Here is a 13,907-nt window from a genome sequence, read left to right as displayed (position 1 = left end):
GAACCGGGTACAAAATTTATGGACCAAAATCGAATTTAAACCTAAAATCAAAGTAACAAAATATGAAATTATAAAATTTTTCAAAAGCTCATTGTTTTCTAAACTTTTGGATTTTTCCCTGTCTGGTTCCTTTCAAGATCTATCAATATCTCTGTTTATAGGTAGTAAAATGACAAGTGGGTGGTGACTTCACATAAAGACTAATAGGATCCATATCACAACATTTTTTAAATTTACAAAAATAGTAAATTTAAAAATGATGACTTTCATGACTCTTCCACAACTCTATAATCACCGTTTTGATAGCCGTTTAATATCACTAATTTTTCCATATGAACTATTTTTATTCTAATATTTTTGTCATTTGCAATTTTCTCTTTTGTCATGTAAAAGTGGCCTTTAAGCCAATATAACATATATGTTCGTGTGCCAATATAACCTGTATGTTCGTGTGGACAAGAGATTTCATATTCAAATTCCCGCACCACCATTTATTATAACACATTTGAAAAAAAAAAAATGGCCTTTACCCATAGGGAAGGGTCTGAAAAAGGGAAAATTCGGACCATTGGTTACACTCGTATGTGAAGCTCGTGTTTTTTATTTTAGTATTATGTGCTTAATCCAATTTATTTGATGATCATGGCAACTTCGACACTGGGCAGCACCATCGGTTTCTCCTACTCATCGTCTTCCTCGGATATCTCTGCTTATTGTATTCTCTCTTCAACCACCAGATTCAGCTTCTCCAGCATCATTCCTTCTCCTCTCAAACTTCAAAAACAACCACCTGGAAGAAGAGCTAGAGCTCTAATTGCTGTGAAAATGGCTGCTCAGTATGTTACCTTCTTCCCTTTCTTTCTTTGCTCGCTGTACGCGAAAATGGAGTTGTTATACTTGTAATGAAATTCTTTATGCGAGAAGGAACTAGCGTGTTTAAAGTTTAGGTTATTTCTAGTATCTTTCAAATTTGGATTTCTTCGAGTATAGATGCATGGGAATTGAGTGTTGGAAGGTGGAAGAAATTTGATGGAATCGAGGATTAGGATTCAGTGGCAAAGTTTTTCGACGTACAATTTTGAGTTCGATGATCGTTTTGACGGATTATAGAAGAAATTGGCGAAATTACATTTAGTTTCTATTTTGATATTTCAATGTTCTTACTGATTTAATTTTTATATCGATGTCTTGAAACTTATGAATAACACAAGCAAAAATTTAGGTTAAATTTATATCAGTGTGTTTGGATAAAGAAACATTTCGTTGGAGGTTGAATTTATATTAGTGATTTGTTTTAAAGTTTCTTTCTGTATTTTCACTTTTTTGTGTTTTGTGTGAAAGAGCTTTTCAGGAAGTTCTTCCTCCAGCCCTCACTTCAGTTTCAGAGCCACCTCCTATCTTCGATGGAACAACGAGGTTGGTTGGTTCAATTTTCCTCGTTAAATATAATATTCTAACACTTGCTCGAATGTTAATCTCATATTTGATTCTCATCAAGTAAATGTTAACATCAATTGGAGATGAAATGACATTGTAGCGCTTCGAACTCTGGAGATCATGTCTCGATATCATATAACATGTTTGGGAAAGTTTTATACAACCTTTTGATGGTATTTATGGCAAGAAAGAAATAGAAGAATTTTTTTCAAGGAAAAGAGATCCCCTTTTGTGGATTGTTTGATGCTATAGTTATTACAGTTGTGACTTGGTGTAGAAGTTCCCCCAATTTCACCACTATAGCTTTACATCTCTCCTTTCCAAAAAAAACACAAACGTGTTTAAGCATCACCAAATCTAAACTTATAAGTTGATTCATATATATTCTTAACATTCACTCTATCATGTGAAAATTCCTTGTTATATATACAAGCGACCTGCCGATATTTCATTTGAATGCCTATGTGATGCTGAAAATTCTGCTATCTGTCTTCAACAATTGTAGGCTTTACATATCTTATACATGCCCTTATGCACAGCGTGTGTGGATTACTCGGAACTGTAAGGTTATTTCTCTCACTTGCCAAATAACTTCCACCAATTTTAAGCAGTTTTGTTTTGTTCTGTTTTTCGTATCAGGTTTGTTCCCTTTGACATGTTCTGGACATCAATATTGTTCTCCTTGACATTCATTTTTTAAGATCATAGTATTGTTTTGGAGCAGGGTTTGCAGAATAGGATACAATTGGTTCCCATAAATCTACAAGATAGGCCTTCATGGTACAAGGAAAAAGTTTACCCACCTAACAAGGTAAGGATTTTCTGTCTATATGAATTGTATTTATGGTAGTCAAATAACAACAATTACGTTTTATTTGCTGTGAAGAATAAAGAATTTTGATGCCTAGTTATGTCACTTTGATGGTGGTAATGGGGGAGTTCGACCTTTTCATGAAGGGGCAAATTTTTACATTCAAACTTATATACTTATATACTTAAGGGGAAATTAGAAAGAACTTCTAAACCATAATTCGTTTACAAGAATTCATTCTTGCATCTAAAACAAACTTAAGAGGCAATTGCGTCTCTCTCCCTCCCTCCATTCTTCTTTGCTCCTCTTACTCTAGTGAGAGTTTTCAATTTTAGAAAAAAACTGAGCTAGAAGTGAGTGACAAAAACATCAGGTGAAAAAACAGAAAAGAAAAGACAAGAAAAATGGTCACTAAGCGGACCTAGGTCCATTGTTAAATACAATTGAGCTGCTATCTATTTCCTCTTTGATGTTTTTGACTTGGGCAGGTTCCAGCTCTTGAACATAATAATGAAGTCAAAGGAGAGAGTCTTGACTTAATTAAATATATTGACAGCAATTTTGAAGGGCCTTCATTATTTCCTGATGTAAGTATCCCGAATAACTTTTTTGTTTGATGCCTCATCAGCTTGAATTAAATGTCCATTAGCATTGAAGCGTCCTAAATCTGAATATACAGGAGCCAGAAAAGAGAGAGTTTGCTGAAGAGTTGATAAACTACGTGAATTCTTTCACTGGATCTGTGGTTTCTTCATTTAAAGGAGATGGAAATGAAGCTGGTAAGATATTGGCAGCTTCTTCCTCTTCCATGTTGTTTTTAACAGGAAAACGTTGAATGATGTCTTTATCTTTTTGCAGATGCTACGTTTGACTACATCGAGTCTGCTCTTTCTAAATATGGAGATGGCCCATTTTTCCTAGGCCAGTTCAGTCTGGTAAGTAACAACGTTCACCTTTTATGGTAGTGGCGACTTTACATCATTTATTGTTGAGGTTGACGTTGATTTTTCTTTTATAGAAAGAACTTGCATAGAGAATAAAATGAAAGAATACAGGGGCATACAAAGAAACCAGCCCACCAAAACACCCCAACTAAAAGAAGTGGACCAACTGAGTAACATCACACACCAATCAAGCCATAAAAGACCCCTTTGCCTCTGAGGGACGGATGGAGGAGGAACTCCTTGATCGTCGCCCTAACGCTCTTATGGAGCAAAGTTAACACTGAACTCCTACAGGAAAGAGCTCCACATTTCCTGCGTAAACTAGCAATACCAAAAAAGATGATCAAGATCTTCTTTCACCTTCGAACAAAGCAAGCAGCAAAAAGGTCCAATAAGTGAAGTCTTCCTTCTAAACAAGCTTGTCAACAGTGTTAACCCGACTAAGCAAGAGTTTCCAGATAAAGAACCTGACTTTCTTAGTCCTCCAAACCACATAAAAAATAGACTCCCTAGGAGGGAAGGGATCCAACAACAAAATAAAGAAGGTTACACGTATAACTTCGGCTTGGATTAGGATTCCAAAAATGAACATGTTAGGATCCCACCTAACAATGATTTCCTCAAGAAGAAAAGATGAACTCAAGAACACTTAAAAACATCCAAACATGAAATATATATTAGAAGATCATAATAACAAGTAACAAGTAACCCTAGCCTTTTGAGAGGGCTAGACTCTTCCAACGTTCCCTTACAAGGAAATCTTTCTTCGAAATTTTCACCCCTCTCCCACTATTTATAACAAAAAGACCTAACCAACTTACCATCTATTTACTAATATGACCTTACTAACAACCATTTTCATTTTCTCCTAATAATCCACTATTTTTCTATCTAGGATCCTTACAGAGCATCCCTTCTCCTCTTCCTAAAGCTACACCCCTCAATCAAGGAAAGAAGAGAGGCAACATCTACCATTTCCGTATGGGTCAAATTATGACGAAACCCGACAGAAAAAGGCGAGAGATTCTCAGACCCAACCAAAAGATTCAAAAACTTACAATTTTTGGAAGAGGATAAATGATAAAGATGTGGAGATAAAAAACAAAGGGAATTTTCCCTCACCTGCTGGTCCTTCAAAAAATATGTATCCTTACCATCCCCCACAAAGCAATAGCCAATAGGTAAACCAAGAAGAGGTTGGAAGCTCGAAAGAGATATCCTTCCAAGGATTTCGGTGTGTGCCTTTGGTTCATTGTCCATTCAAAAGGATGGGTGCCAAGCTCACTCACAATAATCCTATTCCATAAAGAATCGGGTTCAAGAGAAAAGCACCAGAGCCATTTTGCCAACAAGCTCTGTTGCAGATTGTTTTTATATTATCAATCCTAAACCCTCCAGACTACAGGGTGCCCCACCGCCTCCAATTAACCAGATGGGAACCTTGACATTTGTCCAACCCTTCTCACAAAAATCTCTCATGTGCTTTTCAATACTCTAACAGGCCAAACTCGGAGCCTTGAAGAGAGACAAATAATACACAGGCATTCCAATTAGCACAGATCTAATCAAAGGTTAATCTACCAGCTTTGAGTTGAGGTTGATGTTGATTTATAGAGATGTCGATATTGATAACATAATTAGTATCTTATATTTCAATAAAAGCCATGGTTGTTTAAAAAAAAACTCACAAAAAAACCATTTAGATGAATAAAAAAATCCTTTCTAATTATATTGATATTAGATTTTATTTCCCAATTTTGTGGTTTTTTTTTTTTTTTTACCAATACTTAAAATTGGGAGAAAAAAAACCAAAGGATTAAAAAGCCAAACTAATAATTGTATCAGTATTTTCACTTTAGTCCCTTTAAAATCAAACAACCATTACTTTTTCAAAGTCCTATCTACCAATGTATACAAAAAAAAAATGAAAACAAAAAGAAAAAGAAAAAGACAATCTAACATAAACAAGTCAGAAAATAGAGGGAAAATGAGAGAAAAAACTACTCGTATTAATGAGAAGCCTCTAGTATATCTATTTGATTCCAACATTTCTTTCTAATATTAAGTAAATTTAGTCTTATACCCATGTAAAAGATCAATCATGCCTTAGTGGTAGTAGAACGAAACACTAACATAGAGTTTAAATTGATTTGCCTAGGAAACTTTAGGGTTCTAATTGATAAAATTATCAGTTCAGAATTTTAGGTGAGACAAGTGCCAAAGTTCGGAGGTATAAATTGATTTTTTTTTCCCACCCTAAAATTAATGTAAACATCTTCTATTAAAGAAAATCATATATTGCTTAATTTTTCTTAACTCTCAGGTGGATATAGCTTATGCTCCGTTTATTGAAAGGTTTCGGCCGTTCTTATTGGAAGTAAAAACGTATGACATCACTGCTGGCAGGCCAAAACTGGCAGCCTGGATTGAGGTACTGAAAATATCTTTCTGATTTTTAAGAAATTGTTGAGTTCACTCTTCGTATATGATAGATGACTAGTGAATGGTGGAATCAAGAGCTATGGGAGGACGGTCAGATTTTACGATAGGGACTAGTTGTAAGATTTATGAAATTACAAGAACTAAAATGGTATTTGATCACTATTAATATAGTAAAATGTATATTATTAGACCAGACTAGAAACAAGTTAAGATCATCGCAATTGGGCACGAGGGGATGTAAGTGTGTTGGATCGGCTTTTGGTTAACATAGAGACCAACATTAATCATTAAAAAATCTAACCAAGTCACCTAACCAATGCTAAACCTAAACTAAATCAAGGGCAACTTTTTCACTTGCCTTTGTTAAGGGTGATTGGCTTGCCATCCTAACTATTGTTATCTACAGATGGGGTGTCACAAAGGTGAATTGCTTCTTAACATAGTGTTTCTATAATGTTTGCTCACTTTCTATTGATTAGGAGACGAACATGATCGAGGGGTACCGGCAAACAAGGCGCGATCCACAGGAACATGTTGATAGTTATAAGAAGCGATTCTTGGTAATTCTTTCTAATATTTCCATTTTGTTTTTCTTTTCTTTCATCCATAAATGTCATAGCCAACTTGCATCCTTATCAGATATAATACTGAATGTTAGGGCCAACATGCATCCTTTCACTAGTTGCAAATTTTCAACGTAAGAGGCATGTTTTAACCATTCGAGTAATTCTCCGACATAGAAATTTTTTACGACAATTGTTAAAATATCAATATAATATTTTATATTGAATCTATTATTTTCACCTATCAACTTAAACTTTTTGAGTCAATTGACGATTCACCACAATTGAACGGTACCATGCATATGGATTAAATTCAATCATGGAAGTCAAGATTGGAGAGCATTTCACTATTTAGATTCTCATTCACTTTTACCCATCAACCAAAGTTTGGGTGAGTTAATCAATAATCTAACCCACCCATCAACTTATGTTTTTGTGAGTTAATCAATGATTTAACTGCAACATATGTATTGGATTAAATTTCGACCATAGAAAACATTAGGAAAACATCTCACTATTTAGAAATCCCCATCAGTGAATGGATGACATTTTTCTAAAGCTAATCGGGTCCCAACAATTATTGAAAAATCGAATCATGGAAATGAATTTTAGATAAATTCCAGGAATTGGTTGAAGTTATTATTATTATATCGTTTTATTCTATTTTTTTTCTTGTGCAGAGCCGTTTGTGAATGAAAGCCACATCAGCATAGGGTCCCCCACGTGCAGTAACGTGTAGTTGTTGCTTCTTGTAATCAGATAACTTCATGTGTAACATTTAACAAATAAAGGAACGTCTTAGATCATTGTTCCTTTTTTTAAAAAAAATTCTTAGAAAGAACCAAACTGAATTGGTCAAATTCCAACCAAATTTGCTTTTGTTTGAAACGTATTTTTACAAAGTGTAATTTGGAAGGGCCAAGTTTGGTTCTGTTTTTGGCGAAAACAAAAATAAATCAAATCATTTATATGTTTACTTGCATTCGTTTCTATGTTTTTTTAGATTGTTTAAATTTTTATTGAAAGTAAAAGATTAAAGTATGAATAACGGTCTATTGTGACTAAAACACTAGAGATGAGCCATTTTTTTTATAAAAAAATTCTTCTTAATTGTTGCTTCCTGTTGTCCTACAAAATAAGGTGTGAAACAATGTTAAAGGTATTCCGTAATATGGGATTGCAATTGCTTTTTTTCTTTCTTTATTTTAGTTTTTCTTTTTGAAAAATCTTGGACGAACATACTATTTGTACATTGATTAGATAAAAGTTATTTTGCTCAACTTAAATTTCAACAAAATTATTGATTTACACAGTTTAACTTTTAAAATCTATACATGTCATTTTTAATTTTCAAAACGTGTTATCTACCTTTTGCGTTTAATAGATTATTGAATTTTAAAAAATAAATTTAAATTTTACATCGAAGCAAAACTAAAATATAGTTTCGTAGATGAACTAAAATATAGTCTCTTACATCATAGAAACTAAATTATTTCTACATGTTTTATATGTGTTTATTATAATTTAAATTTGAACAAATAGAATTTACCACACATAAACAATAGAATCTGAAAATATAAAACAAAATTCAAAATACTACACCATAAACTATCCACTCCCCATGTGTAAATATATATATTTTTGTGTTTAATAGTTACAAAAATTATGGTAAATGACCAAACCAACTAAAACTAAAAAAATATTCTAAAATATAGTTACATTTTGTAAATATTTTAGTCCATTTTGCACCTAATAAATTCAAACCTTTAATTTTGCGTCTAATAAGTATCAAAATTGAAAATTCAAACATCTATTGAATAGAATATTCAAAATCTAAGAACCATTCACAGACTAAATAAAAACAAAGTTGAAAAATTCAAAAACAAACTTTTAATTTAATCTTCATTCATTACTTTCAAATTATTTTAAATGTTGCTTGGTCATCAATCTGTAATTAAATAAAACTAAAAAAAATTGTTTTTGACTTTTGTAAACATTTGTAAGCAAACAATACTTGAATGCAAAGCATCTCCCTGCAATCCTTCAATCATAAAGAAAAAACAATATCAATTTTTGTTTAAAAGAAAAACTCATTGGCAACTACATAAGAACAGAGGTGCAACCATGCTACGTGAAAACCTTTTTCAACTGGATACATCTTCTAAACAAATAAAAAGAGAAGATAAATATCAATTCAATCCACGATTTCAATATGAGTTCTACTACATCAAAGTAGTTCAAATAATTTTAATATAAAAATGTAAAAGAAAGAAAAAAAACTTATATATATATATCTACAAAACTTAAAAACTCAGCACCCCTGACAAATGTCAGGTCTATCTCAGCATTGACAAAAGGTTTCAAGAGATTGAATTTGAATATCAATGAGCATGAGATTATAGTGCCACTTTATAATTACTTTTTTTTTTTAAAAGAAAAAAAAAGTAGTTAGTAAAATTTTAGTTACATCCAGACCTCATTCCAAACTTCCAGCCTTCTGCAGGTCAGTTAACTATGGCTGGCTGCTGTCTTCTTAAGAGAAACCCTCCATACAAATTGCAAAGTCACATTGGAAAATGGCTTCAACAATCTCTAAATTTTGGGCATCACCACTAAGAAATCAAGCAATCAGTCAATTTTGGCAATGAGATAGATAAACCTAGCTGTTTCATGTGTTGTCCAACAAAAGTGAAGAGAATTCGAAAGGTTGGGATTGGGTTATGCTAGCGAAGCAACACTTTCGATATTTTACGAGAATAAACAAATAGCGACCACACAGCAAGCCAAGCTGATATGTACAACAAGACCACGCCAGTTGCTACTACAATTCCAGATCCTCCAAGACTAACAGAACAGAAAGACAAAATGATTAGCTTTGCAGATGTAGAAAGGCGTGTTTGATAATATCCATATTCAGAAAAAGTTCTGGGGGGTTTTATTTAAGTTTCCAGTGTTGTCTAAGTTGTGAAAAAAAACGAACCTGCTGTCTCGGCTAGCCAGAAGGGTGGTCAGCGCAATCATCTGGGTCGCTGTTTTCCACTTACCCAAGTTATTTACGGCCACAGCCTGTTTCTCAACATGTTAAGTTCAAGTTAAAAGCTTCATCTAGTAAAACAAACTGAATTGGTTTTCATTTTGGTATATACAAACCTCTAAAAGCTTACTATTCTGGGAAGCAGCCCATTCTCTAACTGCAGACATGGTTATCTATAAATAAATAACAAAACAATCAATAAGATATCCATTCTAAATTCGGAATTAAGAAAATGAATCAAATATACGAAGGTAGGAAGAAAGAAGGGAAAAAGAAAAGCAGGCACAATATCAACGTGTGCCACATCTGATATGCACAAGGGGCAAAAGGCACCATTTGATAACGAACTAAGCCCTTTTGGTAATCATTTAATTTTTTTTTTTGGAAATAAAGTTTATTTCCTCTCAATTTCTTACAATGATTTTCTTCTATCTGAAGTAAGAAAGTTGAATTCTAAGCCAATTTTCAAAAACAAAAACAAGTATTTAAGAATTATTATTTTGTTTTAAAAATTTTGACTTGGTCAATCATTGGTAGGAAGTAGATGACAAAGAAAGAAGTTTAGAGGTGGAAAAAATGTTTATAAGCTTAAGTATAAAAATGAAAAACAAAAGGGACTTTATTTTTTTAGTTTATTGTTTTCTAAAATAGTCTCAATAACTAACTAAGATGTTATATGTTTGATACATGGTGGCCACCTACCTAGGAATTAATTTCCTAGGAGTTCCATAGCACCCAAATATTGTAGTGTTAGGCAGGTTATCCTATAAAATTAGTCAAAGTGCACGAAAGCTATCCCAGACAATCACAAAAAAAAAAAAATTGTATTTGTTTTCTCACAATTTCTAATCATGTTTTCCTCTCTCCTAAGTAATCAGTTGAGTTTTTAGACAAATTCTAATAACAAAAAATTGGCTAATGCAAAGCCCCAAAAGAAAAACAGTGGTTATCAAGTGGGTCTTAAAATACATTTCCAATTCGAAGGTTTAACAAAAGAACAAAAAAATCTAAATGAGTTAAAGATGTTTCAAGAAAGTAGTGGGAAGATAAAAAAGGCTGAAATTTTTCAAAGAGGTACCGACAAGGCAAACAAAATACCTCCCTGCCAATAATTGCTATTGAAGGTAGAGTCAGAAGCCAAGGAATATGACCAAACACCGAAACCTCTAAAGGTTGTGTACAGAGTAAGATCAGCGTGGCAGCAACCATAAGCTGTAGTAAAGGAATATTAGTTGATTAAGAATGTTTGAAGCATAACTGAACTTAACAAAATTGATTCATTTGCTTTCAATTAGATCAAACAAAGAAGAAGGACCAACCTTATCAGCTACTGGATCAAGAAACGCACCAAAAGCAGAACCTAACCTCATCTGATAATTGCATTTACAAATTAGGACCAAACTGATTGGAACAGCTATGAAAGGATATCCAACACACATCTTCCAAGGTTCAAGCATATGAAGAACATACCTTCCGAGCAATATAGCCATCAAGCCAGTCTGTAACTGCCGCAGCAATAAATATACTAGTCGTCGCAGTTGTTCCCCACCAGTTGTCAACGTAGAAGGCTAATAACAGAAACACATATTGTTATGATTAAATTCGAGTGCACTAAAATTAGCTTCTTTGATTTCTTCAAACTAGAGAAAAGTGATTTCAAGATGAACAAACAAATCATCAACATAGAAGATTAATAACAGAAACATTTGTCTTTATTATTATTAAAATCAAATGCACTAGAATGACTCTTTCTCACAACTAAATGAATTCGACTTGAAATCAGCCAGTAGTTTTTCAGAGACAATTTAGGGAACAAATTCAGCTATCCGTGATGCAAAAGTCTAATTTTAATCACATGCTGCCACCATAAGTCCTGGAAATCCACAGTAATAATCAAATGGTATGACAATGGAAGATTTTGCATAATAACAAGCTATAAAATCATTAGTGCATAAGCAGTCGCAGCACAGAAATTTGTCCAATGACAAGAAAAATAAAGCAAAGATTAGCAATGTTCGTTAAGCGAAGTGAAACTAATCCATATTTAAACAAAATAAACAAAAACTTTTCCTTCCAACAAAACGTAAAGCATTATAGATGAAACCCCTTTAACAACCGTTAGCGGAAACCACAAAGAATAATTGATATCGTCTATTTCCAATACAAATCCAAAGATAACAACCCAAAAGCTCCATACATTTGATCGGAATCAATGTGAAGCCAAATACAAATCGTAACACGCACAGCATTCATCGATCGCAATTCAATCAGACGATAAAAACAAACACAATTACGATTAACAAAGAAGAGAAAATTGTGAAACATACTGCAAACAAATATCGGAACAGCAACCACACGGGCAAGCGTCAAAATGGTGGGCAATGTAAGCAATTTGGAATGTTGTGGTTCATGCTGGTGCATTAATGGCGACGGAGTCTGGTTATGGAAGTCATTTTGGAACCAGACATTATTATGATCCTTGCTCTCAGAACCCATATCAGCCACAAATTCAGAGCCGGCAGATGGAGGAGAAACAGAATCAGAACCTGATCCTGACCCGAAAACCCCTCCTCGTTTTTCGGACGAATTGGAATTGGACCTTTTAGACCCAATAGATAAACATTTATATCCGCTACGAAACCCTAAAATTTTAGGAGGGCCCTTAATGATATCGTGCACGAGTCGAGGGCGTGGTGCTAACGTCCACCACCCAACTCCACCACCACCGTAAATCACTGAATCTCTAACTCCGCCTCCCGGCAGTTGAGGAGGTCCGGCAAGGCAATTGCGGCGGCCGGAGGAAATGGAGCGCAGCCAAAAAGGGAGGTTTTTGTGAGGGGAAGAGGAGGAAAAGAAGAAAGGGTTGTGGGAATGGAAAGTGGCGGCCATTAACGATGTGTGCTTAAGGATTAACATAATTGATGGGATTGGTGGTGGAGATGAGATTGAGATTCCTTGGTTTTAGCCCTTAGGTAGAATTTTGAGGGAAAAGTGGATGGTTGGATTAGGATTGGAATTGATTTTGCGTTCTTTTTTACATGAATTTGATTGATTGATTTCTGTTTGAAGGTTAATGTTTCATTTCTTGTTTGCTCCTAATTTTGTGGATTGGGTATTAGTTGTTTGTTCTTTCTTTATACATTTCTATTTGAGCTAAATACTTGTTTGCTGCATATATCCAAATGAGTGTAATTTAATTACAAAAATATTGTAAAAGTAAGCATAATTTAATTGTAATAATCATACTTTTTTGTCTAAGTAAGAGGTACAAATTCTTTATAATATCACTTACTTGTACAAACAAAATTAGATAGGTGAGTTTGAAGAACACATGTATCTATGTATAATCCATATAAATGGATGTATCTTCGAAGAGATATCAAACGATTTAAAAAACAAATGAGTTATCTATCTCATAGTCAATTGATTTTTTTTATGAACCCCAAGTTGTCTATCAAAATTCGTTCCGTCCAATAAAAATAAACTTGGATCCAATCAAGAATTCGTCTCGAAAAGAACATGTTAATTATCCAAATTGAAAATTTTAAGATGCATCACAAATTCACACTATCTCACTCTTAAACTAAGAAAGAAATCAATTTGTACCTTTTTTTTCTCCCTCTTACATGAAACTACCAAATTATTCCATTTTATCCTTAGGAATGGTAGAGAGATCAATCACATCCTAACCGAGTGACAAATATATTGCCCAACTATCAAAAGAATCAACTATAGAAATGCCTGCAAGGATAACTATCAAAACTGATCTGTGCGGGCAGGAAAAACCAAATAACAATGTTGATTTGTCCAAAAAAAAAAATATATATATATAAGGATAGAACCAGTCTATGGAACTCTCGGAGTAGCATTAACATAGAGCGAATGTCTATATGCTTATAACATCTTTTTATTCGACAATTAAATTCTAAACATTAGCATTACAGTAACATTTTAAAAAACTTAGAAATATAACAAAATTTGTTATAATCTATCTATGATAGAAAAGTCTATCATTTACAGAATTTCATGCAAACAAATGCTTATAGTCCTTAACTAATAGACTTTGAATTTTTTTAGAAATAGCACACTTTTTGTTTTATATTTCAAAAGTAGCATAGAAAACTCGTAATGTTGTTTTTCTCGAGGTCAGTCATGGTCGGGATCGATCCCGAGATTCCTCTCAAATTTTAAAAAACTATTTGAAATAAATTTTTTGGTCTCTCTCGATTGAGTGTGTCTATGAGATGTGCACTTTTTTTTAATTTGAAAATAAAAGACAAGGAAGCCAAACAATGTAACTTTGGATATTAGAATAATTTTGGCTTGCAAACTTTTGTTTGTTGAGAGCATTAGCAATAACAACCTTAAAGAAATGGGGTTTTCCGATACTTTACAAGATCGTTTAATGTCGTTTTTCATGTGTATGGAAGAAGCCATGAATGGGAGCTTTTGTTTAAGAAATTCAAGTATATATTTTTCTTCTAGGACTAAAAATTGAACTTTAAACTAATATACAATTGTATTGTAGGTAGTATATTAAAAAATTAGTTGAATTGTAGGGATCGACGAGTTCCTATTTATTAAATGTTGATAGAGGAAAAGATGGAACGACGTAATTAATGAAAAGCTTGGGTGTTATTAATGGATTAAGAAAAACAAGTCACCCATCTCAAAGT

The 13,907-nt window shown here is 33.4% G+C and overlaps 2 protein-coding genes and 1 long non-coding RNA gene across 5 annotated transcripts; 1 reads left to right on the top strand and 2 right to left on the bottom strand.

The window, feature by feature from the left end:
* The first annotated feature begins 550 nt into the window (after positions 1–550).
* LOC101220995 (protein IN2-1 homolog B) lies at positions 551–7,179 on the top strand. Of its 3 annotated transcripts, XM_004143550.3 has the most exons (10): positions 562–836; positions 1,342–1,416; positions 1,943–2,003; positions 2,162–2,248; positions 2,737–2,835; positions 2,928–3,027; positions 3,107–3,183; positions 5,516–5,623; positions 6,114–6,194; positions 6,878–7,179. In XM_004143550.3, the coding sequence occupies exons 1-10, from the start codon at positions 637–639 to the stop codon at positions 6,887–6,889; spliced, it is 900 nt and encodes a 299-aa protein (XP_004143598.1). In that variant the 5' UTR covers positions 562–636; the 3' UTR covers positions 6,890–7,179. The 3 variants fall into 3 exon arrangements, with proteins under 3 accessions (XP_031742222.1, XP_031742223.1, XP_004143598.1); XM_031886363.1 differs by lacking the exons at positions 6,114–6,194; positions 6,878–7,179 and adding an exon at positions 4,694–4,763 and having other exon boundaries at positions 553–836; XM_031886362.1 differs by lacking the exons at positions 5,516–5,623; positions 6,114–6,194; positions 6,878–7,179 and adding an exon at positions 4,088–4,344 and having other exon boundaries at positions 551–836.
* Positions 2,360–4,448, bottom strand: LOC116404124. Its single transcript, XR_004217043.1, has 2 exons — positions 4,315–4,448; positions 2,360–3,513 (listed from the first exon to the last, which is right to left on the bottom strand). It is a non-coding gene; the product is annotated as an uncharacterized LOC116404124 (long non-coding RNA).
* A 1,180-nt stretch (positions 7,180–8,359) lies between the features above and the next one.
* Positions 8,360–12,337, bottom strand: LOC101221229 (CDP-diacylglycerol--glycerol-3-phosphate 3-phosphatidyltransferase 2). Its single transcript, XM_004143551.3, has 7 exons — positions 11,559–12,337; positions 10,702–10,799; positions 10,551–10,601; positions 10,330–10,443; positions 9,348–9,404; positions 9,178–9,263; positions 8,360–9,041 (listed from the first exon to the last, which is right to left on the bottom strand). Exons 1-7 carry the CDS (start codon positions 12,145–12,147, stop codon positions 8,921–8,923), a joined length of 1,116 nt encoding a protein of 371 aa, XP_004143599.1. The 5' UTR covers positions 12,148–12,337; the 3' UTR covers positions 8,360–8,920.
* Positions 12,338–13,907: the final 1,570 nt, after the last annotated feature.

The sequence above is a fragment of the Cucumis sativus genome, chromosome 5 (assembly GCF_000004075.3).
Source record: "Cucumis sativus cultivar 9930 chromosome 5, Cucumber_9930_V3, whole genome shotgun sequence".
In the NCBI taxonomy this organism is placed as follows: Eukaryota; Viridiplantae; Streptophyta; class Magnoliopsida; order Cucurbitales; family Cucurbitaceae; genus Cucumis; species Cucumis sativus.
The sequence above is the reverse complement of the archived record's forward strand: the minus strand, read 5'-3'. Positions and strand labels throughout refer to the sequence as shown.

Excerpts from the sequence above, each read along its gene's own strand:
- LOC101220995 (XM_004143550.3), top strand. The coding sequence starts at position 637 with ATGATCATGGCAACTTCGACACTGGGCAGCACCATCGGTTTCTCCTAC. Across the intron at positions 837-1,341 it reads GCTGTGAAAATGGCTGCTCA|AGCTTTTCAGGAAGTTCTTC; the intron begins GTATGTTACCTT and ends TTTGTGTGAAAG. Across the intron at positions 3,184-5,515 it reads TCCTAGGCCAGTTCAGTCTG|GTGGATATAGCTTATGCTCC; the intron begins GTAAGTAACAAC and ends CTTAACTCTCAG.
- LOC101221229 (XM_004143551.3), bottom strand. The coding sequence starts at position 12,147 with ATGTTAATCCTTAAGCACACATCGTTAATGGCCGCCACTTTCCATTCC. Across the intron at positions 10,800-11,558 it reads TGTTCCGATATTTGTTTGCA|CCTTCTACGTTGACAACTGG; the intron begins GTATGTTTCACA and ends TTCTGTTATTAG. Across the intron at positions 10,602-10,701 it reads ATGGCTATATTGCTCGGAAG|ATGAGGTTAGGTTCTGCTTT; the intron begins GTATGTTCTTCA and ends TGCAATTATCAG.